This window comes from Monodelphis domestica, chromosome 7, assembly GCF_027887165.1.
Source record: "Monodelphis domestica isolate mMonDom1 chromosome 7, mMonDom1.pri, whole genome shotgun sequence".
In the NCBI taxonomy this organism is placed as follows: Eukaryota; Metazoa; Chordata; class Mammalia; order Didelphimorphia; family Didelphidae; genus Monodelphis; species Monodelphis domestica.
Genome location: NC_077233.1, coordinates 208,503,283 through 208,530,088, shown reverse-complemented (window position 1 = coordinate 208,530,088; position 26,806 = coordinate 208,503,283). Strand labels below are relative to the sequence as shown.

General features: G+C 41.2%; 1 protein-coding gene across 1 annotated transcript in view; it reads left to right on the top strand.

The window, feature by feature from the left end:
• Nucleotides 1-22,406, top strand: part of ITGAL (integrin subunit alpha L) — a 42,381-nt gene extending 19,975 nt beyond the window's left edge. Inside the window, exons 14-31 of the mRNA XM_056806382.1 lie at nucleotides 351-548; nucleotides 662-792; nucleotides 1,159-1,316; nucleotides 1,873-2,024; nucleotides 2,111-2,182; nucleotides 3,698-3,745; nucleotides 3,837-3,910; nucleotides 4,087-4,243; nucleotides 14,950-15,054; nucleotides 15,523-15,602; nucleotides 16,068-16,154; nucleotides 18,917-18,992; nucleotides 20,453-20,560; nucleotides 20,841-20,897; nucleotides 21,016-21,114; nucleotides 21,197-21,292; nucleotides 21,402-21,512; nucleotides 21,861-22,406. Of these exons, the coding sequence (XP_056662360.1) occupies nucleotides 351-548; nucleotides 662-792; nucleotides 1,159-1,316; nucleotides 1,873-2,024; nucleotides 2,111-2,182; nucleotides 3,698-3,745; nucleotides 3,837-3,910; nucleotides 4,087-4,243; nucleotides 14,950-15,054; nucleotides 15,523-15,602; nucleotides 16,068-16,154; nucleotides 18,917-18,992; nucleotides 20,453-20,560; nucleotides 20,841-20,897; nucleotides 21,016-21,114; nucleotides 21,197-21,292; nucleotides 21,402-21,512; nucleotides 21,861-22,085 (2,034 nt within the window). The 3' untranslated portion in view covers nucleotides 22,086-22,406. The remainder of the gene's footprint in view (nucleotides 1-350; nucleotides 549-661; nucleotides 793-1,158; nucleotides 1,317-1,872; nucleotides 2,025-2,110; nucleotides 2,183-3,697; nucleotides 3,746-3,836; nucleotides 3,911-4,086; nucleotides 4,244-14,949; nucleotides 15,055-15,522; nucleotides 15,603-16,067; nucleotides 16,155-18,916; nucleotides 18,993-20,452; nucleotides 20,561-20,840; nucleotides 20,898-21,015; nucleotides 21,115-21,196; nucleotides 21,293-21,401; nucleotides 21,513-21,860) is intronic.
• The last annotated feature ends 4,400 nt before the right edge of the window (nucleotides 22,407-26,806 follow it).

Genomic DNA, 26,806 nt, shown 5'->3' with positions numbered 1-26,806 from the left:
TGTGAGTGGTTTTTTTTCTATCTATTTAAGATTTTTGAGGAGGAGACACATAGGAGAAAGAGTACTGAGCAGAGACTTAGGAGATCCAAGTTTTATTCTAGGCCCTGAGACTAACTCTGTTTGATTTTCAGAAAAAGGCTTGTCCTCTCTGAGTTTCAGTTTCCTTATCTGGAACAAAACCTGTCCCTTCTAGCTTGAAGATTCCATAAATTACCTATTTGCTTGATTTCTTTTGTAATCTCAGTATCTGATAATATAGTGCCTTGTACACAGAATGTACTTAGTAATTGCTTTAGGAGGTAATAAATGAGTGAATGAATGAATGTGTGACTTTTTTTCCTTGCTTCCAGCTGGCATTCCAGCTAGTGATGGAGCTACAAGGGGAACCTGGACATCCCCTGGGTCGTTTTGGAGCAGCCATCTCTGCTCTGACTGACATTAATGGGGATGATTTGACAGATGTTGCTGTGGGAGCCCCACTGGAAGAGGCGGGGGCCATCTACATCTACAATGGGAAGCCTGGTGGACTCAGTTCCCAGCCTAGTCAGGTGAAGAGCTTCCCAGAAGAACCTAATCCTGTTCCTTTATCTATGCCCTGTCCCTTCCCAATTGTTTGATCTCAGAGCTACTAACTTAGTGGTGTCTCTCTTTTTTGTCATAGCGCATAGAGGGCGTCCAAGTATCCCCAGGACTCCAGCACTTTGGGAGATCCATCCATGGTGTCAGGGACCTTGGAGGAGATGGACTAGTAGATGTGATCATAGGGTCTCAGGGCCAAGTGATTATGCTGAGGTGAGATGAAACAAAGTCCTTTGAATTCAATTTAGAAAAGACACTGACTCTGGGGGCTTAAGAGACGAGAAGGCTCATGCCTGGATATGATTGTTGGATGGGTATCTGAGGGAAAAGGGATGATTCAGTAGCCCCCTGCCCTGAATCAGGCAGAGCTCAGCCTGGGACAAGGCTATGGACTTTTCAAAAAGTGGGAGCTAGAATAAAGGTAGTGGTCTATAGAGAAAGAAACAAGAGATCTAAAATGGATAGAGAGTAGATGGCTCTGGGAAGGGGGAAAGACCACAGCCAAATGTTATCCAGAGTCCCACTTCCTTTGAGAATTCTTACTTGAATGTCCTCTCCTGTTGATCTCCCCTCCCCCAGTTCTCGTCCAGTTGTGGATATCATCTCTTCATTGGACTTCTCCCCAGCAGAAATTCCAGTACAGGAAGTAGAGTGTTCCCACCAGGACACTGCAAAGAGGACTGGGGTCAACATCACTGTATGCTTTTGGGTAAAGAACCTCACACCCAAATTCGTAGGTTAGTGTCTTTTAGTCGCCTCTACCACAGAAAACAGTTCTCTCCACCCACCCTCTAGCCCCATTGAATCTCATTGTCTCATAGACTTAGAACTAGAAAGGACCTTACAGGTCATTTAGGTCAAGGGTACTCCGCTAGGGTCCATGAACTTTTTTTTAACTTTGGAATTACATTTCAAGATAGTTGGTTTCCTTTGTAATCCAATGTGTTTTATTTTATGCATTTAAGTACATTATTCTAAGAAAGAGTCCATAGGCTTCACCAGATTACTACGGGGGACACAAAAAAGGATTAAGAACCCCAGATCTAGGCCAGTTTTTTTTATTTTGCAGATAAGGAAAATGTGGCACCAATAAGCTAAGTTTATATATTTAATATATATAACGATGTATATATATTATATAAGCCAAGCTTATATATTTGTTGTTAGTAGCAGGGCCAGTATTCCCAATCCTAAATTCCCTGCTCCCAAACTATTCCTTCCATTATACCATTTCCCTGCTCAGACTTCAGGCCTCCTTCTTACCGATTTCCCAATCCTCTTCATTCCATCCAGGGGCTCTAGTGGCTAATCTCACATATACCCTACAACTGGATGGACACCGGATCAGAAGTCGGGGCTATTTCCCTGGAGGGAAACAGGAGACTGGAGGGAACATGACAGTCACCTCAGAGACATCCTGCATACAACACTGGTTTAATTTTCCTGTGAGGAAATTTTGGGGTTTGACTCTGAGAGGGCACAGGAGACATTCAACAAATAGTTCTAATATTGATATCCTTGTTCCCTATAGGTATGCATTGAGGACTACATCTCCCCCATCAATGTCTCCCTGACCTTTTCTCTTTCTGAGGGCGAATACAATGTAAGAGGGAGTTGCAAGAATGGGATGTTAAGTGGGAGTGAGAATTTAATTCTATATAATTTTAGAATCCTTAACTTGTTGCTGGAAGAGACCATAGGATAGAATAACAGCTGGAAGAAACCCTAGGAACTGAGAAAGTCAGAGCTAGAAAGAACCTTAGGAACTTAGAATGTCAGAACTGAAAGAGACCTCGGGAACCTAGAATATCAGAGGTAGAAGAGACCTTGGGCACCGAGAAAGTCAGAGGTGCTTAGGCATCTAGAACATCAGAGCTGGAAAGGACCTTAGAGACCATCTGGCCAAAATCTCTCATTTTAAAAATTGGAAAACAAGCTCAGAGGTGAAAGAATGTAGAGCTAGAATTCAGACACCCTTTCACAAAATGAATTTTCAGTGGGTATTCAGGATGAAATGATGGGAGATTTCTGGAGGTAGATTAATCCCTTAGGAGGCAGTTGTGAGCATTAGAAACCCTTTGGATCATGGAGCAATGATATCAGGGGAAACCTCCTCTATGGAATCCATCAAACATCCTGTCAACAAGTATCAAATAGTGTCTGCTCTTAAGTATCTACTGTGGAATTGCGCTTTGGCTATGGGAAGGGAGTGAGCAGAGGGGAGGGAAAGAATATGGATCATGTAACCATGGAAAAATTTTCTTAATCAATAAAATAAAATTAATATTGAAAAATATCTACTGTGCTAGGTACTGGGAATACAAAGATTAAAATGAAGTGGTCCTTGCTTTCCAAGGGTCTCTCTCATAGTCTAGTAGGTAAGCCTCAACCCATAGCATCCTCCCCAACTTTATTTTTCAGTTCATAAGCATTTATTTTCACTTTCTCCCATGTCTCTTCTTCCAATTGAGAGACAGAGAGAGGGAGAGAGAGGGATGGAGGGAAGGAGGGAGAAAGAGAGAAAGAAAGAGAAAGAAAGGGAGGAAGAAAGGAAGAGAAAAAAGAGAATGGAAGTAAGGAAGAAGAAGAAAGAGAGGAAAGAAAGGAGGGAAGAAAGGAAGAAAAAAAAGAAAACCCTCATAACAATATGCATTGTTAAGCAAAATAAATTTTTACATTGGCCATGGCCAAAAATGCGTGTCTGGTTTTGCATCCTGAGTCCGTGACCTCTCTTACTATGAGGTTTATCATCTATTTTTTTTAAACCTTTACTTTCTGTCTTAAACAATACAAAAATTGGGGTTAAGTGACTTGCCTAGGGTGACAAAGCTAGAAAGTGTTTCAGGCTAGATTTGAACCCAGATCCTCCTGACTCCCTGCTAGATGCCTTTTCCACTGTGTCACCTAGCTGCCCTGGTTCATCATCTACTTTTAAGGGCAACAGCAGACTGGGGAGAGAAGAGCAATGATTCTGCAGTAAGAAGCAGTGCTTCTGGAAAAGGGACAAAGCCTATAGCCAGATATTACCCAGAGTCTACTCTGAAAATTCTCATTTGAATGACCTCTTTCTCCCTCCCCATCCCTTTTCCTGGTTTCCCTCATGGCTCCTCATGGAAAGACCCTACAGCCTACGATGAGGCCTGTCCCACATTCAGAGACCAAGGAGGTAAGAGTAGAGGTTGAGAGATAACCAGAAAAAAGAAGGAAGATGTTTTAGGGATGTGTGGAAGGAAATTCATATTGGTAATATTTTCTAGATTCCTTTTGAGAAAAATTGTGGAGATGACAACAAATGTGAAGCTGATCTGAAGTTGAACTTCCATCACACAGGGTTTGTATGTCTGATGCTCTGACTTTTGCCCCTTGACTGTAGCACTCATCCTGAGACTGACCTTTATCCAAACCTTTTCCAAAACTGATCCCACTTCCCTGATTAGACCAGTGCCTGACACATGCTTATTGATTGATAACTGGGTCCTGGGACCTGTGCCTTGATTTCTTCCCCAGATCTCATAAATTGGACCTGGCCCCTTCATCCAGCCTCTGTGTCGTTTTGGAGCTGAGTAATGTCAAAGAAGATGCCTATCGGGTACAACTGGCCTTGACTGTTCCCCAGGGCTTCTCCTTCAGAAAAGTGTCCGTGCTCCAGATAAACAAGAAGGAGGTGAGTACCCTGACCCCACAGTCTTTGCTCTCTTCCCTCAGTCTCTGCTCTCTTCTCCCAATCTTAAAAGACTGAAAATACAAACAGGGTGGAGAAAGAGTCTTTAAGCCCATGAGCTCCTGGATGAAAGAAACATCAGAGGCCAGGAAGAGGGAATGTGTGATGTAATGTCAGAGATAAATAGGGCTTTAGATGTCATCTGGACCAATGGTCACATTTTGCAGAGAAGGAAACTGAACCCTAGAGTGGGAAGTGATTTGGTCATGGTCATATAATGAGTTGGGACTTGGGATACAGAATAGCAGAGGGAACAGATTAGCTGAATTTGGAATCAGAAGGACCCAGTTTTGAATTCCAGCTCCACTTCTTTCTACTTATGTGATCTTGGGCAAGTGATTTAACCCCTTTGTGTCTTAGTTTCCTCATCTGTGAAATAAAGGCATCATAACGATAATTTTAGGGTTGTGACCTAATCCAAATTAATTTTGGTCTCCAGGGAATATCCCAAATAAAATACCCAAGTCAGCTTGGAAATTTATGGTGGTTTAATTAACATAGAGGAAAAGAAAGAAGGAGAAGAGAGAGGCAAAGGTATAGGATTTCTTCCACCTGACCTTTGCCAGGGGGAATTCAAAGCCCTCTGCCATGAGGTCTTTGAAGATTAGAGGCTTTTCCTAAAAGGATGGTGTTTGGAAGGTAAAGGAGTTAAGAATCAGCCTTAACTCTGAGAGAGCTCAGAGAAGAGTGCCTCACCTGAACTAGGTTACTAGGCTTCTTCCAGTATGGTATCAAGGAAAACTCACTGCTAACCCGGACAATAGCTGCTGCCATGCCAAGATGCTGAAAGGTTCAGCACGCTGGCACCAGCCACCTCTCTGCTGCCAAAGAGGCCAGAGAGAGGAAGTGACGTGAATATATAGATGGCTTTATATCACTTTCCTGCATCTCACCTGTACTAATGGTAGCTTAAGCTTGACTTAGGACAGCCCAGGGGTCTGTCAGCTGTTTCTGATTTGTCATTTGCTAGCACATGTCTATCATAGGCCATCCTCCTAGATATTTAATCCTTAAGTATGGGTGTAGATATTTCTGATTTTGTTAGACTAACTAGGGTGGAGTAATCTGAAGTTTACAGCATGATCACCCCTCTACAGTCCCTTCTAGTTCTGACATTATGTGAATCACAGACTCTACGTATGATCTTCATCCAGAGCTTTTTACATTCAATCCAGCTGTCATGTTTGTCTATTTTATTGATGTAAGAGTTCAAAGATATATATTTTCTCCTAAGTACTGCTTTGACTGTATCCCATAAATGTTGATATGTTGTCTCCTCATTGTCATTCTCTTTAATGAAATTGATTGTTTCTATAATTTATTCTTTGATCTACTCCTTTTTTAGAATTAGATTATTTAGTTTCCAGTTAATTTTTGATTTGTTTCTCTTCCATGGACTCTTATTGTTTATAATTTTTATTGCATTATGATCTGAAAAGGATTCATTTGTTATTTCTGCTTTTCTGCATTTGGTTGTGAAGTTTTTATGCCATGGAACATGGTTATTTTTTTTGTATAGGAACATCTATAGTACCATGTACTGCTAAAAAGGCCTATTACTTTTTATTCCCATTCAGATTTCTCCAGAGATCTATTAAATCTAACTTTTCTAAAGTTTTCTTCCTTTCTTTACTTCTTTCTTGTTTATTTTTTGGTTAGATTTATCTAGTTCTGAGAGGGGAAGATTGAGGTTCCCCCTCTACTATAGTTTTACTGTCTATTCCTCCTGAAGCTCACTTAATTTCTCCTTTAGAAATTTGGATGCTTTACCATTTGGTACATACATGTTTAGCATTCATATTACTTCATTATATATAGAACCTTTTATCAAGATGTCATTTCTTTATCTCTTTTAATTTGATTTATTTTTGCTTCAGCTTTGTCTGAGATCATGCTGGCTACTCCTGTCTTTTTAAAATTTTAGCTGAACCACAATAGATTCTGTTCCATCCCCTTATCTTTACTCTTTGTGTGTGTCTCCCTGCCTCAAATGTGTTTCTTGTAAGCAACATATGGCAGGAATCTGGTTTTTAATCCACTCTGCTATCTGTTTTCATTTTATGAGTGAGTTCATTCCATTCACATTCATAGGTATCATTACTATCTCCTCCATCTTATTTTCCCCTTTTGATCCTGCTCTTTCTCTCTCCTTCCACTCTGTCTCTCCTCACAAGTGGTTTGCTTTTAATTAGCATCCCTCTCAACTCCTCTTCCCTTGTATTATTCTCCTCCTATCTTACTCCCACTTCTACTTTTCTATAGGGAAGAAAGGATTCTATACCCCTGTGAGTGTAGTTGTTATTCCCTTTCTGAGCCAATTCTGATGAGAGTAAAGTTTAGACATTACCTATCACCATTCTCATCCTACCTTCCACTGTAATAGTATTTTCATGCCTCTTTATGTGGTATAATTTCCCTCATTTTCTGTCTCTCTCTCTTGGTCTTCCCATTTCTCTCAGGGCAATCTTTTATTTCCACCCCTTGATGTTTTTTGCATATAATGTCATTCTAAACAGCTTACTCCCATACCCTCTGTCTATGTATACTCCTTCTAACTACTCTAGTAATGATAAAAATCTTGACAAATATCATCTTTTCATGTAGGAATATAAGCATTTTGACCTTATTGAATCCCTTAAAATTTCTCTTTCTTATTTACCTTTCTATGCTTCTCTTTTTTTATATTTTAATTTTTATTTGGTCAATTTCAAACATTATTCCTTGGTTACAAAAATCATATTCTATTCCTCCTTGCCCTCCCCCGACCCCTCCCATAGCCAATGCACAATTCCACTGGGAATGTGTCCTTGGACCTGTGTCCTTGATCAGAAATCATTTCCATGGTGTTGGTGTTTGCATTAGGATGTTCATTTAGTCTACATCTCCAATCATATCCCCTCTACCCATGTAATCAAGCAGTTATTTTTCTTCTGTGTTTCTACTCTACTCCCATTGTTTTTCCTCTGAATGTGGATAGTGTTCTTTCTCATAGATCCCTCTGGGTTGTTCCAGAACACTGCATGGCCACTAATGGAGAAGTCCATTACATTTGATTGTACCACAGTGTATCAGTCTCTGTGTACAATGTTCTCCTGGTTCTGCTCCTTTCGCTCTGCATCACTTCCTGGATGTTATTCCAGTTCCCATGGAATTCCTCCACTTTATTATTCCTTTGAGCACAACAGTATTCCATCACCAACATATACCACAATTTGTTCAGCCATTCCCCAATTGAAGGGCATCCTCTCATTTTCCAATTTTTTGCCACTACAAAGAGCACAGCTATGAATATTCTTGTGCATGTATTTTTCTTTATTATCTCTTTGGGGTATAAACCCAGCAGTGCTATGGCTGGATCAAAGGGCAGGCAGTCTTTTAGTGCCCTTTGGGCATAGTTCCAAATTGCCCTCCAGAATGGTTGGATCAATTCATAACTCCAGGAGCAATGAATTAATGTCCCAACTTTGCCACATCCTCTCCAGCATTCTTTACTTTCCTTTACTGTCATGTTAGCCAATCTGTTAGGTGTGAGGTGGTACCTCAGAGTTGTTTTGATTTTCATATCTCTGATTATAAGAGATTTAGAACACTTTTTCATGTGCTTATTAATGGTTTTGATTTCTTTGACTGAAAATTGCCTATTCATGTCCCTTGTCCATTTATCAATTGGAGAATGGCTTAATTTTTTGTACAATTGATTTAGCACTTTGTAAATTTGAGTAATTAGACCTTTGTCAGAGGTTTTGGTTATGAAGATTGTTTCCCAATTTGTTATTTCCCTTCTAAGTTTGGTTACATTGGTTTTTTTTGTACAAAACCTTTTTAATTTGATGTAATCAAAATTGTTTATTTTACACTTTGTGACTCTAAGTCTTGCTTGGTTTTAAAATATGCTTCTCTTTAGTTTTGTAGTTGTACATGAAATTTTCTTTTTAGATCTGGTCTTTTCATCAGGAATGCTTGGAAATCTATTTATAAAAGACTATTTTTCCCCATAAAAGTTTTACTGAGTAGGTGATTATGGGTAGATAAACCTTGTTCCTTTTCTTCCCCAGAATATCATATTCCAAGTGTAACATACCAGGAATGAAAGTATGGTTGATGTATTAAATACTTGGTCAGATCAGTTAATGATCAATGTATAGACAGTTCTAAGGGCAGGAGAGTTAACTTGTCTGTGAAGTTAATTGAAATGGGGAGCGGTGCTTGCTCCTATAATGTTTTCCTTAGAAAATTAATTAAAGGAAAACATGAGAAATAAGAGAACACATGGAAGTAAGAATTCTGAGATAGAAAGCACGTGACCAAGAGAGATAGAAGAAAGAGCTCCAAGGTTGCAGGAATCAAGAGGGAGAGTAGCGCGCCCTGCCCCAGCATTTATTGTGGATTGAGAGGTGATCAATGAATACGTAACATAGCACGTAGGTCTTAACATTGGTTGAATAGACAATGACAAGATCAGAGGAGGTGGGGATTCATCTGACATGTGCTTTTCAGAGGAATGAGGTTTGACAAGGTGAGAGCTAAGCCTTTGTGGCTTAGGCTCAAGAATTCTCCTGCCCTTAGAACTGTCTATACATTGGTCATTAACTGATCTGACCAAGTATTTAATACATCAACCATACTTTCATGCCTGGTATGTTACACCAAGTCTTCTGATACTTCAATGTAAAAGCTAAGTCTTATAATCCTCACAATGGCTCCATGATATTTGAATTATTTCTTTCTGCCTGCTTCCAGTATTTTCTTCTTGGCCTGGGAGCTTTTGAATTTAGCTATACTATTCCTGGGAGTTGTCATTAATGGATTTATTTCAGAAGATGATCTGTGGATTCTTTCAATTTCTATTTTATCCCCTTGTTCAAGAATATTAGGGCAATTTTCTTTGATAATTTCTTGTAATAGTATGTCTAGGCTTTTATAAAATTATGACTTTCAGTTTGTCCAATAATTCTTAGATTGTCTCTCCATGATCTGTTTTCCAGGGCAGTTGTTTTTTCAATGAGATAGTTCATATTTTCTTTTCTTTTTTCATTCTTTTGATTTTGTTTCATGGTTTCTTGATATTTCATTAAGTCATTAGCTTCTATTTGCTTAATTTTAAGAAATTATTTTTTCCTGTGATATTTTGAACCTCTTTTTCTATTTTCCTGATTTTACTTTTTTAACTTTTTTTAAACTTTTATTTAATTAGCTTATTTAGAATATTTTCCCATGGTTACAAGACTCATGTTCTTTCCCTCCCCTTCCCCATGCCTTTCCCATATCTGACGCACAGTTCCACTGGGTTTAACATGTGTCATTGATCAAGACCCATTTCCCTATTATTAATATTTGCACTAGGGTGATCATTTAGAGTCCACTTTCCCAATCATCACTGAATCAGACAATGTGATCAAGCAGTTGTTTTTCTTCTGTGTTTCTGCTCCCACAGTTCTTCCTCTGAATGTGGATAGTGTTCTTTCTCATATGTCCCTCCAAATTGTTCTGGATCATTGCATTGCTGCTAGTAGAGAAGTCATTTGATTTTACCACAGTGTATCAGTCTCTGTGTATAGTGTTCTCCTGGTTCTACTCCTTTCACTCTGCATCAGTTCCTGGAGGTTGTTCCAGTTCATATGGTATTCCTCCAGTTTATTATTATTCCTTTGAGCACAATAGTTTTCCATCACTAGCATATACCACAGTTTTTTCAGCCGTTCCCCAATCGAAGGATATACCCTCATTTTCCAGTTTTTTGCCACCACAAACAGTGCAGCTATGAATATTACTGGAGTCTTTTTGCTAGTATCCTATTTAAGATTTTTGCATGTATATTCACTAGAGAGATTGGTCTATAGTTTTCTTTCTCTGTTTTTGACCTGCATGGTTTTGGGATCAGTATCATATTTGTGTCATAAAATGAATTAGGTAGAACTACTTCTTTGCTTATTCTGTCAAATAGTTTGTATAATATTGGGATTAGTTGTTCTTTGAATGTTTGATAGAATTCACTTGTGAATCCATCAGGCCCTGGGGATTTTTTTCTTAGGGAGTTCTTTGATAGCTTGTTCAGTTTCTTTTTCTGATATGGGGTTATTTAAGTATTCTATTTCTTCTTTGGTTAACCTAGGCAATTTATATTTTTGTAAATATTCATCCATATCACCTAGATTGCCGTATTTATTACCATATAATTGGGCAAAATAGTTTTTAATGATTGCCTTAATTTCCTATTCATTAGAGGTGAGGTCTCCCTTTTCATCTTGGGCACTGTCAATTTGGTTTTCTTCTTTCCTTTTTTTAAATTAGATTGACAAGTACTTTGTCTATTTTATTTGTTTTTTCAAAATTCCACCTTCTAGTCTTGTTTATTAATTCAATAGTTCTTTTACTTTCAATTTTATTAATTTCTTCTTTAATTTTTAGGATCTCTAATTTAATTTTCATCTGGGGATTTTTAATTTGTTCACTTTCTAGTTTTTTAATTTGCATGCCCAATTCATTGACCTCTGCCCTCTCTAATTTGCTAATATATGAATGCAAGGTTATAAATTTTCCCCTAAGTACTGCTTTGGATGCATCCCATAAATTTTGAAAGGCTATCTCATCATTGTCATTTTCTTCAATGAAATTATTAATTGTTTCTATGATTTGTTCTTTAACTAACCAATTTTGGAGAATGGTATTATTTAAGTTCCAACTAATTTTTGATTTGCCTCTCCATGTACCCTTACTAATTATTATTTTTATTGCATTGTGATCTGAAAAGGTTGCATTTATTATTTCTGCCCTTTTGCACTTGTTTGCAATGTTTTTATGCCCTAATATGTGGTCAATCTTTGTTAATGTACCATATACTGCTGAAAAAAATGTGTATTCTTTTTTGTCCCTATTTATTTTTCTCCACATATCTACTAACTAATTTTTCTAAGATTCCATTCACTTCTCTTACCTCTTTCTTATTTATTTTTTGGTTTGATTTATCTAGTTCTTATGGAGGAAGGTTCAGGTCTCCCACTAGTATAGTTTTTCTATCTATTTCATCCTTGAGCTCCTGGTTTCTAGTTTCTACTTTAGAAATTTGGATGCTATGCCATTTGGTGCATACATGTTGAGTAGTGATATTTCCTCATTGTCTATACTGCCTTTTATCAATGCCTTTTCCTTTATCTTTTATCCTTTATCCTTTATTACTGCCTTTACCTTTCCTATCTCTTTTAATTAGATCTATTTTTTACTTTGGCTTTGTCAGATATCATGATTGTGACTCCTGCCTTCTTTTTCTCAGTTGATGCCCAATAGATTTGGCTCCATCTGCTTATCTTTATGCATATCTACCTTCCTCATGTGTGTTTCTTGTAGACAACACATGGTAGGATTTTGGTTTCTAATCCACTCTGCTATTTGCTTGTGTTTTACAGGTGAGTTCATCACATTCACATTCAAAGTTATGATTACTACCTGTGTATTTCCCAACATTTTGATGTTCTCTCCTTATCCTGCTCTTTCCTCTTTCATTATTTACTTCTACACCAGTGTTCTGTTTTTAATCAGTTCCCCTAATCCCCACCCTTATTTTACTTTCCTTTCTCCTCCCTCCCATCTTATTCCTCTCTAATCTTTCTTTGGGTGTCTTTTTAAGCTACCCCCTATACTCTCCCTCCTTGTATTGCTTCCCTCCTCACCTCCCTTTCTGCCCCCTCCCTTTTTATTGCCCTTTTATTTTTAGGGCCTATTAAGTTCCCTTCTCCCTCTCTTTCCCTCTCCCCCCTTTTTCTAACTCCCCCCCTTAATTTCCCCTCTCAACTTTCCGATAGTGTAAGATAGAATTTGATACCCCAATGGATCTAGATGCTCTACCCTCTTGTTATTGATTCCACTGAGGTTTGAGTATTACCTTTTAGCCCTCTCTTCCTCTCCTTCTTATAGTTGTATTCTTCCCCTCCTACTCCTGGGTGCCTTTTTGTGTAATACAGATTATCCTAATTTTCTTATTCCTTCAAGTTTCTCTTGGTGCCATTTTCTCTCCCTCCCCCTTTCTTTCTTCTTCTTTTATATATGTAATTTAAAACCCCTTAGTACCCCAATCTCTACCTATGGATAATTCTTTTAACTACTATAATAGTGAATACAATTTTTGACAATTACAAATAATATTTTCCATATAAGAATATAAACAATTTGGCCTTATTGAGGCCCTTAAAGAAGAAGGAGGAGGGGGGAAAAAGAACCCTCTCTTTCTTATTTACCTTTTCATGTTTCTCTTGGTTTTTGTATTTTGATGTCAACTTTTTTGTTTAGTTCTGGTCTTTTCTTTACAAATATTTGGAAGTCTTTTATTTTGCTGAATACCCATACTTTCCCCTGGAAGCAGATAGTCAATTTTGATGAGTAGGTGATCCTTGATTGTAGACCCAATTCTCTTGCCTTTCTGAATATCGTATTCCAAGCCTTGTGGTCTTTTAGTGTGGAGGCTGCCAGATCCTGTGTAATCTTGATTGGTGCTCCTTGATATCTGAAATGTCTCTTTCTGGCTTCTTGTAATATTTTCTCCTAAGCTTGGAAGCTCTTGAATTTGGCAATTACATTCCTGGCGGTTATCTTTTGAGGATTTAGTATAGCGGGTGATCTATGGACTCTTTCAATGTCTATTTTGCCCTCTTGTTACAGAACCTCAGGACAGTTTTCTTGGATAACTTCTTGTAGTATGGTGTCAATATTTCTGTTTGTTTCCAGGTTTTCAGGTAGCCCTATGGTTCTCAAATTGTCTCTCTGAGATCTATTTTCAAGGTCAACCACCCTCTCAATGATATATTTTGTGTTGCTTTCTAATCTGTCATTATTTTGACTTTTCTTTATTAATTCTTGCTGTCTTGTGGCTTCTACTTTTCCAATTCTAGTTTTTAATGACTGGTTTTCAGCTAAGATCTTTTGATTTTCCTTTTTGGTTTGATCTACCCTGCTTTTCACGACTTCCAGCAGGTCATTTCTGGACTTTAGTTTGCTTATTATTTCATTTGATTTCTGGCCTTCAATTTCTAAGTGGGAGATCCTGTCTTTTAAACTGTTATTTTCTTTTTGAACTATTTCCAACTTTTCTTGCCACATCTCTTCCATTTTTTGGACAATCTTGGATTTAAAGTCTTCCATTTTTTTTCCTGAAGATTTGGATGTGTTTAATTGTTTGTCATCTTCTGCTATCTCTTCTTTAGCCTGGGTTTTTTTTCTGCATAAAAATTATCAAGGGTCAAATTTTCTTCTTGTTTTTGTTTTTGTTTTTGTTATTTGCATTTGTGGATTTTTGTTCCTGGGAGTTGGTGGCCATTGCCTTGTTCCTTCCTGGTCATATGTCTAAGTGAGGAATGTGGGTGATCTTTGTACTGGGCTCTGGAAAGGTTTTTGCCCTGAGGATATTTTTCATAGTCTTCAGCAGTGTCTAGTTGCTCTTAGTGGCAGGTCCAGCCCCTAAGAACTTAAAGATTGCCTGGAAGAGGTCTGGGTGTGGAGTGCAGGCAAGTCTCTGTTTTGAGCACTTGAAAGGTTTTTACCCACAGGCTATTTTTAGGTTCTCTGTGGTGTTTTGCTTTGAGTCACTTCTCTCTGGCCAAGCTCTGTGCTCTATCTCCATGTTTCCTTAGCCTCCTGTGGTCCCTAATATTGCTGTTCTTATGGTCAGGTCCAGCCCCTGAGAACTTAAAGATTGCCTGGAAGAGGTCTGGGTAAGGAGTGTGGGTAAGACTCTGTATTGAGCACTGTAGAGGTTTTAGCCTGAGAGCTTTTTTTGGTTCTCTGGAGTTTTGCCATGAGCTGCCCCCTCATTAGTAGAGGAACACTGGGAGGCTGCCTATCTCAACATTTCCTCAGCCTCCCAGTGTTCCGAGTCTAGTTTCTCTTAGGGGTAAGTCTGTGTTGACCTCAGCCTGCCTTCCTTCTAGAATTTAGAAGTTTGTCCAGTGTTCCCTCGGACTCTGGAAAATGGTGAAGTGGTAAAGGGGTGAAGGGGTGAAGTAGGTGAAGTGGGGGAGGGGTGATGAGCTTGCCCCTTGGTGGGGGAAATTTCACCCCCTTGTAGCATGGAAATGCCTTAACTTTGCCTACCTTCTGTGCTGTACCCTACCATGGAACTCCTTCTCTCATTTGATTTTGGTTTTATTCTTTTGAGGCACTCTGTCTCGATTGGTAGGGAGGAGAAGAAGAACTCTGCTTCTACTCACTAGCCATTTTGACCCAGAAGTCTGGATTTTACTTTTTTAAAAAACTCTTTTCTTCATTGGATTTTTATACCTCTTTTCCCATTTGGCCAATTCTGCTTTGTAAGCTATTATTTTCTTCTTGCATTGCTTTAGTTTCTATTCTCCGTGTTTATTCTACCTCTCTGATTTGATTTTTAATTCCTTTTTTAGCTCTTCCATTCCCATAATAATTTTCTTTGGTTAGGATTTTTTGTTTGTTTTTTGCTGTTTTCTCATTTCCCTAGCCTTTTTTTTTTCACTTTTATTTTTATCTTGAGTGGGCTCTGTTCTCACACTAGAAGGGCCCAGCTATCATGTTTGAAGGAAATTCCTATTCCTTTTGAATCTAGTGCCCAGGAGAATCTCTGACTTTTAGGGACCTAAGTATCACCCCTAGGTGACTTCACTTTTCTTCTCCTCTGTTTATAATATCAGAGTCAGATCCCTGTGAGCTGTGAGGAAGGAAGCCATGAGACCAAACTCCCTGCTTGGACTTTATCTTGCAATGTGAGCTCCCCCATCTTAAAAGGAGGCAGAACGGTGAGATTCTTAAAAAAATTTTTTTTAATTAAAAAACCAAAAACTATCTTTACATTTTCCTTCCATCTTAGAAGCATTATTGTTTATTGGTTCCAAGACAGAAGAGTGGAAAGGACTAGGCAATGGGGGTTAAGTGACTTGCTTAGGGTTACACAGCTAAGAAGTGTTTGAGGTCACATTTGAACTCAGGACCTCCCATATCTGGTAAGATTCTTTTGAATCATGGGCCCCATAGGTCTGGAATGAGAAGTAGGGGGAAAATCAGGGACTGACCTCCAACATCTAGTACATATGTGTCTTGGGAAGGAATCATAAGATGAAATGGAAGGGGAAGGTTAAACTGGGGCATAGGAGGAAGAATATCTATGCCCCAGGAAGGAAGGAGGAAGAAGGAAGGTAGAGCTGTTGTGATGTTTGAGTTTTGGGAGGCAGCTAATCCTTCCTGGTGCTTCCTCTTCCCAACCCCAGGTATTAATCCACATAATGTTTGACACCTTGTTGAACAGCTCCTGGGAGGACAGCCTAGAGATGAAAGCAAATGTGAGCAGGTAAATAATGCCTTCCATCAGAATCTTCTGTGCCTTCTGCTAGTCTCCAGGCCTAGAAGCCTCATCCCTCCCAATGTCACCCCCTATGCAATTCCCAACACATGACTCTCTATCTCCGGGTTGTTCCCTTGAGTTGTCTGTCCCCTGAGCCTGCTGTGCCTTTCTTGCTCATTACTCCCTCCTTGTTTCCTGGTGTTCCTTTGAGGCTTAACTCAAATCTCAACATCTTTAGAAGTCCTCATCTGGTCTCTCACTGCTTATCCTTCCCTTCTAAAAATACTTTGCATTTTGACTATAGGGATCTGACTCATACATTGATATTTTCATGATGCCTCCCCCTATTAGAATGTAAGCCTTTGAAGGGCAAGGATTGTGTTTTTGTCTTTCCTTGTATCCTCTGTGCCTAGCACAAGGTAAGTGCTTGCTTAAATACTTGATGACTGACCATCTGATCTGTGTCTGCAGTGAGAATGAGGACTCCATACTACTAAAAGACAATTTGGCCACCAAGAGGATCCCCGTCCGGTTCCCTGTGAATGTGATGATTGAAGAGTATGTTTTCCTCTCTGCTCTTTCACCAAGGATCCAGGGCTTCAGCCCTCCCACCTTCTTAAACTCCTTCCCTTATTGGTTCTAAGGCAGAAGAGTGGTAAAGGTTAGGCAATTGGGTAGGATTCTGGTTTTTTTTTTTTTTAGGATTCTGGTTTTTAATCCATTTTGTTATCCATTTCCACTTTATGGGTGAGTTCTAGGGTTAGGATTTGGTAAAATAGGAATGGGGCAGATAGGCTGCTCAACTGATAGAGAGCCAGGCCTGGAGAATTGAGGTCCTAAGTTCAAATCTGGCCATAGACTTTTCCTAGTTGTTACAGCCCATTGCTATTGACTTTTTTTAACATTATTTTATTTGGTCATTTTCAAACATTATTCATTGGAAACAAAGGTCATTTTCTTTTCCTCTCACCCTCCCACCACTCCCCCATAGTCGACGAGCGTGATTCCACTGGGTATCACATGTGTCCTTGATTTGAACCCATTTCCATGTTGTGAGTATTTGCATTAGGGTGTTCATTTAGAGTCTCTCCTCAGACATGTCCCCTCAACCCCAAGCAGTTGCTTTTCCTTGGTGTTTTTACTCCCACAGTTTGTCCTCTGCTTGTGGATGGTGTTTTTTCTCCTAGATCCCTGCAGAATGTTCAGGGACATTGTATTGACACTAATGGAGAAGTCCATTACATTCTCTTTACCACAGTGTGTCAGTCTCTGTGTACAATGTTTTCCTGGTTCTTCTTCTTTTGCTCTGCATCACTTCCTGGAGGTTGTTCCAGTCTCCATTTTATAGATGAGGAACCTGAGGCAAATAGGGCCAAGTGCCTTGTTCAGGGTCACACAGCTAGTAAATACATGAGGCCAGATTGGAACTTGGGAAGATGAGTCTTCCTGTGTAGGCCCAGCACTCTATCCAGTGTACCACTAAGCTGCCCTAGAAGAACAGTTTATATTTCTAGAGTACTATATGTTTTAAATTCTCTTTTTCCCCTGATAGCTACCTTGTAAGGAGGGAGTACAATTATGATTAATCCCATTACCTAGATGAGAATCCTGTGGTTCAGGAAGATGAAGGGATTTGGCCAGACTTCTAGTTGGAACCAGACTATAATGATTTTAACTCCTGTGCCTTTTCTACCACATCACATTTCTCAGCCAAAATTAAAAAATGATGTGGTGGTAGGCAAAAGGCCACCATGGAAAGTCCTTGAGCAGGGAAGTGTCATGGCAACTGTTAGGAAGCTTGGTGTGGCAGAATTGTAGATCTGAAGAAGAGAGCTATGAATTCAATAGGTACAGCCCAAAAGACAAAGCCAAGATGAGATGAGAAACTCAATGAAGAATCCTTAGCTCCCTGGGCAGGACAGGCCTTTTGTTTTCTATACCTCAGATGCCCTTGGACTCTGGCCTAGAGAATTGTTTGATCAATTGTTTGGGATCCTGATTCAAGAAAACCAGAGGATATTATGGTGTTATCCTCTTAGAAAATGGGATGCAGGTCAGCAAAGGGCACACACAGCAAAAAATACATTCTAACTCCACTCTTAATTAGAACATGGACATTAGAGTCAGAAGGAACCTTAGAACACAGCATTTCATAGCTGGATGGAACACAGAACATAGAGTATCAGAGCTAGAATGTACTATAAAACTTTCTGCAATATAGAATGCAAGAGCTTGAATAGACATTGAAACATAAAACTTTAAAGTTGGGGGGAACTTTTTTTTCCTTTTTCTTTTCTTTTTTAAACCCTAAACTTCCATCTTAGAATCACTATTGTGTATTGGATCTAAACTAGGCAAAAGGAGTTATGTGATTTGTCTAGTTTCATACAGCTAGGACGTATCTGAGGCCAGATTTGAACCCAGAACCTTCTGTCTCTGGACCTGACTCTTAATCCACTGAATCACCTATTTATTTGCTCCTTAGGAGGGACTTAAACATAAAGTATAAGACCTAGGAAAGGACTGAGAGGCCCACTAGGGCAGTGATGTCAAACTCAAATAGAAATTGGATCACTGAGCTATACATAAGGATCCCTGTGTGTCACATATTGGCTTAGTTTTAGAATGTATTGTTTTCTGTGTCTTTTTTAAAAAAAAAGATAACTTACCTATAGCCTTAGAATCAATACTGTGTATTGGTTCCAAGGCAGAAGAGTGATAAGGGCTGAGCAATGGAGGTGAAGTGACTTGCCCAGGGTCACACAGCTAGGAAGTATCTAAATGGCTAGATTTGAATCAGGGACCTCCTGTTTTTTAGGTCTGGATCTCTATTCACTGAGCCACCCAGCTGCTCCTATCTGTGTTTTAATTTTTATTTGTTTTGATATTTGCTGAGTATATTTTAATCTGGTTCAGGCCACACTTGGAAGTGTTAAGGGGCTGAATGTTTGACACCTCTGCTCTGCCAGGCCATATTGTAGCTTCGTTTGTGTTGTGCCTTTGGTGGTATTAATCCTTTCCTTTTTGCCACCAGTAGTCCCTTTTACAAATCCCCGAGGCAGACAGGAATGGGAATCATTGTAGCACAGATTTAGGGCTGGAAGGAGCCTTAAATAACGGTCTTTCCAAACTCTTCCTAATACAGATTAGAGGCCCAGGGAGGAGAAAGGACTTGCACTAGGTCCTATAGGGAGGAGAGGCCGAACTGGCACCGAACCTCAGGTTCTATCCCTCTAGAGCCAGTTGGCTTTGTATTTCCCCTGATCCTAGTCCCCTTTGAACTGGTAATGATGCGCGATTTCCATCTTTTCTCTCCACAGCCAGGAAAACACTACTCTGTACCTCAATTTCACCGCCAGAGGTCCCACAGTCCACAAGGTCCAGCATATTTATGAGGTAGGAGACCTAGGCTCAAATCTTCAAGCTGAGGGGGGCTCAGCGGAGAGCAAGCCAGGCCCGGAGACAGAAGGTCCAAGATCCAAATGTGATCTCAGAGACTCCCTCGCGGCGTGACCCTGGGCCAGTAACTGCTGTTTTCTAGTCCTAAGGCTCTTCTGCCTTGGAACTACACTTTGTAGCAATTCCATGATGGAAGGTTAGAGTTTGTTTAAAAACATTTTTTTTTAAACATCTTAAAACAGAGAGAAATTTCAGGGATCATTTAATCACTTACCTATCCAGAGCTAAGATCCACACCACAGGAACCTTGACCAATGACCATTGAGCCTAATGTCTGAACACATACAAGACTGGACTCTGGCTTTATCGTTGGACTCTCATTATTAGGGGGTTTCTGGTAATGAGCCCAAAGTGTGTCACTTGGTCACTTTCCCCTTCCCGTCCCCGTTCTGACTTCTGGATCTAAGCAAAACAAATCCAATCACTTTTTTTTTTTTTAACTCTTACCTTCTGTCTTAGAATCAGTACTAAATATCCGTTCTAAGGCAGAAGAAGGGTAAGGGCTAGGCAGTTAAATGATTTATCCAGGGTCACACAGCTAGGAAGAAGCATCTGAGGCCAGATTTGAGCCCCGTCCTCTTGACTTCAGGCTTGGTGCTCCATCCACTGTGCCCCCTAGCTTCCCCCTGCTATTAGTTTTTTAAGGAACTCTATCATGATGTTGGCTCTTATTAAATTTATTGTCAGCTGAACAATTGTCCAGTGTTTAACACAATTTCTGGCACACAGTAAATGCTGAATAAATGCTTGTTGATTAATTCTCTATCATTTACTTTGGCAATAGATTTTTTTTTAACCCTAAATGCAGAACTCTGAATTTATTCTTGTTGAATTTCATAGTGATTTTGGCTCATTGCTCTAGACCATTTTTTAAAAAAAACCCTTACCTTCCGTCTTGGAGTCAATATTGTGTATTGGTTCCAAGGCAGAAGAGTGGTAAGGGCTAGGCAATGGGGGTCAAGTGACTTGCCCAGGGTCACACAGCCAGGAAGTGGCTGAAGCCAGATTTGAATCGAGGACCTCCCGTCTCTAGGCCTGGCTTTCAATCCACTGAGCCACCCAGCTGCCCCGCTGAACTGCTTTTTAAAAAATTTTCATTTTTTGTTAGAAGGGATCACTCTGGGGAGAGGAGGAGAGAAGAATACATTTGGAAATTTAGAGGTTATAAAAACAAAAGATAGCAACAAATATTTTTAAAATAATCAATATGGCTGAAGGCAGAGTCTTATCATTGTCAATAAAGATCTACCTTTGGATTAACACGGAAGGAATGAGTTATCTGAGAGGTAGAAGGTCTAAGAGTAGAATCTGGGAACACAAAGCATCTGAGAGCAAGACATCAGGCTTACGGGAAGCCAATGAAGTGGGGCTACAGTTTGTCCCTCCTTTGTCCCCAGGTGAAGACTCAGGACTTCACTGATTTCCCTCCTACTCTGGACATTGTTGTCGTGGTGCCAAGAAGCCAGATGGGAGGATTCTTTACGAGGAACTGGACTGTTCAGACGGTTAGAATCAGAGGGAGCAATGGAAAAAGTATGGAGCTGGACTGGGGGTTTGAGGACATCCGTGTCTGAGGAAGGATGGGAACTCCTGGGCCTGAGTGGTGACTTCAGTACTTCAGCTCCTATTTACAAGTGACACCGTGTTCTAGGCTCCGTGAGTCTGAGCAGGCACTGCCAGTTAGGAGATGCTTGGATGCTCAAGAGCTCCGATTCCAAAACGGCATTGTGGGTGGGTAAGAGTGCTCCGGTCGCCCCCTTTCCTCATCCCCCATCATTCCTCTAGGAACCTCCAGTACCCTGTTATGCTGAGGCCCTGAAAGAACTGTCCCATCCCACTCAGGTAAGCATCCAGCTGCTGGAAGGGTGAGGAGCAAGGGCAAGCTGAGCAGCTTCCTTCATGCCGTCCCTCTCCGACCCCAGCAGGGGACCCTGACTTCATGAACTTTCCTTTCCCCAAGGCCTGCGCTCCAGGGGCTACCTTCTGGTGCACCGTTGATTTCAGGAAAGAGACGCTGGTGCAAGTGAGCGGGCTGGTGGAGATCACGGAAAAGATCCAGGTAACCAGCCTGCGGGGTGGCTCCTCTGATGGATGGGGATGGAACTGGGGTTAAGGCAGTCACTGGATTCTCCCTCTCTCAGGCCTCTTCCATGTCCAGCCTGTGCACCAACATCTCCGTGTTATTCAACTCTAGCAAATACTACCACCTCTATGGCAAGGAGTCTTCCCAGGCCCAGGTATTAATGATCAAGCATTCAGAAATCTTCCCCCTCTCTCCTGGCTCCCAAGAGCTCTTCCTAGAAGGCCGATGAGCCTTCTCTACACTAACCCTCTCTCATCCCTCAGGTTGTCACAAAGGTGGACATTGTGTATGAGAAAAATTCTCTTTACCTCTATGTGCTTAGTGGGATTGGTGGCTTGGTCCTCTTGCTGCTGATTTTTGGGGTGCTCTACAAGGTGAGTCTCCTTTAGACTTGGGAAGGGGCTGGAGTCACTAAGGGAAAGAGATGATAGGAGCCAATGAGTCTATCCACCCCGGGGACTGAGGGGCCATTTGACACAGTGGGATGCCTACTTGCCCTGTAATCTGGGGTGGTTCACTTCTGTCTGGTCCTCCTGGTAAATTGGGTAGGCAAAGGAACTAGCCATGGTCCTTAAGCCTCAATGATCTGAGATTTTCAGCACGGTGCCAGCTCCTCTTTGGACCTGATCTAAGTAATTTTTTCCTTTTTATTCTAAGGGACAAAGGTATGGAAGGATCAGGGTGGGCATTGGTGGCACTCTTTTTTCTCTTCCCGTGAGCAGATTGGCTTCTTCAAAAGGGGCCTCAAAGAGAAGATGGAAGCTAATGGTGCAGTTCAGGATGGAATGACAGATGAAGCCTCTAGTGTCCCTGCTGCTGCTACTGACCCAAGCTGCACAGAGCCCCTTCACCCAGAGGAAGGGAAGAATGAAGACTGTGATGACCCAGACACCACAGAGCCCCTTTCCCCAAAGGAAGGTGGAGGAGGAGAAGAGTGTGCTGAATGAAGTCTGAGCTACTGGGGCCCCAGAATTAGAAAAAGCCCAGGGCCCATCGTAAAGAATTCTGAGATGTAACATTAGCATGGCCAACAACCTGTCCTGTGACCTTAGGCAAGTCCTTTCCCCTCCCTGGGCTTTAGTTTCCAGTTTGAAAATGAAATGGGATAAATAATACCTGCCCTAGTTCATAGGGAGATTATGAGAGTCTAAAGTGGCGATATATGTGAAAGAACTTTGGAAAGTCATCCAAATTAATCAACAAGCATAGAATCTGTGATACGGAAGGTACAAAGGGAGACCCCCCAAATAAATATCCCTGCCTTCAAAGAGCTGTTGTTATTTACACCGTAGCTCATCCCTTTCAGCTGCTGTGATGATCAGAAAGAGCAATTCCCCCCAAAAGGGCTCCTGACTCCAAGACTCTCTTCCTCAGCTCTTATAGGTCTGACAACAGCACATCCTAAATCTATTTCCTATTCTGTCCAATTCTTCACCCTCTTCTTCCTCAAAACTCCCTTATCTCCCTGAGGGTTCCTTTTCCCTTGGGGGAAGTTGGTTAAAATTGTGTATCTCCCTAAGTCAAATTTGGTGAAGTATCTTCCCCTGTCCACCTCCATCCCTGGACCTTTTGTGAATTTCCCAACTCTGAATTAGCTGAGGAGAGAAGACGAATGTCCTCGGAGAAGATAGTCGATAATATCAGGCCAAGGAACATGATAAGGAACAGATGGCAAGAACCTCAGGAGATCCAGGTTTTGGGGTAGCTGGGGAGATTGTCACAAAGGAGGTAGGGCTTGGGCTGACCTATAATAGCTGAGTAGAATTCAGATAGAAAAACAGCAATGGGTAGATCAATGTGAACAAAAGCTCTGTGGTGCACGTGTACTAGGAAGCTTGGATACATCTAAGGCAGCAGCAGAAGAGAAGGCTAAGGAGGTTAGGAACAGAATATAGTGAACCTTGAATGTCAGACTGAGATGTTTGCTTTTGAGATCACACATTGAGAAATTATCTGTGAAATCTAGAATAAAACCTCGAGTTTATCTAAAAATCTTCTTGTTTCCCAGATGAGGAGACTGAGGCCCAGAGATATTAAATGTTATGGTTTTCTTCTCTTCATCTCATCTCCATTGAGGACTCAGAAGATTCTCTCCCTAGGAGGAGCGGGGAAAGGGTAGGATGTTTCCAGTATCTTCCACAAGATACTATATCAGTGGGCCCCGTGTCTCAGAATGACTCATTTTCCCTCCTGTGGTCTTTAAGAAAATTAGTGTGACAAGGAGTGAGAAACCCTGGGTAGGAAATTGATCTGCCCCTTGTTCTGCCACTGACTTGCTGTATGGTCTCAGGAAAATAACTGAGCCTGTCGGAGCCTTCTTATCCTAATCTGAAATGGATAGAATGATACCTATACTCAGGGGGCTGTTGTGAGGCTAAAATACTTTGTCAATTAGGAAGTATACAAATAGAGGAGTAGAGGCATAGTTGGACAACAATTTCTGTGAAAGAGATTTGGGCTTTTAGGGAACTCTAATTCAACAAATCTTTACTAAAAATCTAGGATAAGTAAGTGTTGCATGGAAGCCAAAAAGGACCACTGACACACTCCTTTTGCTGTGCTTCCCCTCCCCGCTTCAACCCTATCCCAGGTTTGAGATACATTTGGGGTATTTGTTGTTCAGTCTTTTCAGTCTCATCCTACTCTCTGTGACCCTCTTTGGGGTTTTCTTGGTAAAGATACTGGAGTTGTTTGCCATTTCTTTCTCCAGTTCATTCCAGAGGAAGAAACGGGGGCAAATATGGTTAAGGGACTTGCCCAGGGTCACACAGCTAGGATATATCTGAGTCTGAATTTGAACTCAGGTCTTCCTGACTCCAGGCCTGTACCACCTAGCTACCCCCCATTTGGATATAGGTCAGACATATTTGGCGACACCACACCCCCAGCATGTGTTTCTTTTATAAGCTAACCAGAGGACAAAGCAAAAGACATTGAAATATCATTAGACCATTGCCAAAAAAAAGATTTCCCCATTAAATTAGGTGTACACTCTCCTATGGATTATCATACCATCAGCCAGGGAATGAACACATACAATAACCAGAAGGCATTTTACCAGGGAATCCAGGTAGCCTGAAATACACACCGCCTGGGTACACATGTCTGAGCCAACTCACATTAGGGACATTTAGCTTGGATAAGAATGTTAAACTGGGAAAAACACAGAACCCCTAAAGTAGTCAGAAAAACCAAGTCTTTAATCAGGAAAGGGATAATGTTCAATAAGGAGGGGCTGTAGAGATTCAAGCGCCTAAAAACCCCACAGAGCCAAAGTCTCTGACACTGGCAACAGTGTCTCTGAGAGGATCGCCACGCTAGATGATTCTCCAAAGAACCATAGGACTTGGGGAACTTATATACCATTTGGGGAACTGAGGACAGGCAAGTGTGACTGATTAAGAAGGAAAGGAGAGGCCCAAGCTATACTGACAGGATACAAACAGACTGGGGTATCAGGGAGTGGCCTACTGACAATAGTCACTAAAAGGATGGTTCCTGCACAGATGTTGGTCTTCTTGGGAAGGGATCTCTGATACAATGGGGGAAACTTCTAAGACTAAAAGGGGACTTAGCAGTTGCTTAGATCTGCTCACCTCACCTAAGCTGGGATTATCAAGTACTTTAAGGTCTATTATTTAGTCTGAAACTGGTGCTTCTGAGATTTTCCTGGGCATGAATTCCCTGGCAATAGGCAGAATTGGAGTTGCCAGATTTCAAGTGGACAAGAGAAAACTCCCGGGGAATATGATAACTATTCTTATCCTGTGGAAGATGAATTGTGTTTGCTTTGTTTGGCTCCACCCCCCAGAGAAGAACAATGAATAGATCCTACTGAGTCAGATTTAGGATCTGAATAAAGGGCATTTTTTTTTTTACTTAAAATAAGTTTGAACAGTTAGACCAACCTAAAAGTGGAATGGCCTACTTCAGAAGGCAGGAGTTGATGGGGGCTAGGTAGCCCAGTGTATTGAGAGCAAGGCATAGAGACAGGAGCTCTTGGGTTCACATCTGGCCTCAGATACTTCCTGACTATGTGACCCTGGCCAAGTCACTTCACTCCCATTGCCTAGCCCTTACTGCTCTTCTGCCTTAGAACCAATATTAGTTCTAAGGCCAAAGGTGAGGGTTTAAAAAAAAAAAGGTTCGATTTCTCATCACTGAGGCTCTGTAGTTGCCATTTGAACTAGATGACCTTTGAGGTGTCTCGCAGCTGGGAGAGTCTGCGATTTTGTAATAGAAATGTGAGGAATTTAAAAAGGGTTTTGGGGATCAGTATGGTGCAAAGACTCCTCCCTAGAATGGGGAGCACCCTTTCCTGCTTGGAGGAGGAATCTCTGAACATATTTTGTACAAATGTGAGGCTATCGTCCTGGTAGTCTGGGGCTAAGGTCTGCCCGTTGTATCTGAGGGAATAGGAGGACAAAGAGCTGGAGGGAAAAGATGTGAGAGCAATAAGCAGAAGCTTTTCACCAGCCTCTGCCCTCTTAACCAGAATGGTTATTAGGGAAAAATTCCTGTTAATCAGACTAGGCCAGACTAGGTGGTTTTCTCCCCAGTGGTGGGGTGGAGTTCTACTCTTGTATAGGTAGATGTCAGTTAGACATCTCTTCCTACCTCCAGATTCACCTTACAGGATAGCAAATCTTTTTTTTTTTCCCTACAGAAACAGAAATCAGAGATGGAGATTTAAAGTAATGGTGGAGGAATGTGCATCTTCTTAGTCTTTTAGGGTGATATAAGGAGACTATCATTTGAGTCGACTCAGAAAAAGCCAGGTGAATGTTTTGCCAACCTTCCCTTATTCATCTGGCAAGATACTTGACTTGGAGAGCAAATACTTCCTTGAGGGCAAGGGAAACCAAAAGCCTGGGCCACTAAAGGGTTAAGAAAGATTGGGTTGGGCAGTCACACTATCAGAATTTGGTCCCTCGAACTCTCTCACCAGGCTGGTGGTGACAGAAGGGGTACCAGCATGGGGAAAAAAAGGGGGGGATGCATGTGAATTAGAATGAAAATACCAACTTGAAGTTCCTTCACTTTTGGACCCAGAGACAAGTCACAGTGCATAGCCACTTCTGCTTAGTTTCTTCTGGGAAAAGTTATGGTATTTCCACCCCTAATCAACTTTTCATTCCCCTGACCATGTTTCAGCCAGTCAGTGGCTCAGTCCTGGAAAACTGGTGGCCAAAATGCCAGAGGAGAGAGTGTGAGAATGTTGGAGAAAAGCCAGGACTGATAAAAGCAGGGTCAGTGAGAAAGGAGTTAGGGTCCCAGAACCAAGGGGAAGGAAGCCTACAGTATTCCAATCTTGACCTAAAGCCCGAGGCCCAGAGAAAACAAAACAAAGCCAACCCTTTACTAGCCCTTGGGCCTCAGGGAGTCAGACCTTTTCCCCTTCCCCTTCTCCCCCAGGGCAGATTCCCATGGCCCCGCCTTCAGGGAAAATACCAATTTGGATCATAGGTTGGAGTGGAATAAAGAGCCACCAGGCTCTTCTTCCCCCTAGTTGTTTGGCTGCTTGGCCGTTACTGTTACCAGTTCCTATAGAGTGGAAACCACAAATGTGCATTAGCATCCCCCTACTCCAACCTCGTGCCTTATTGTAGGGATATTTCCAAGCAGTTTGGGTTTAACCTGGAATGGCCCAATCAGGACGGGGGAAAAG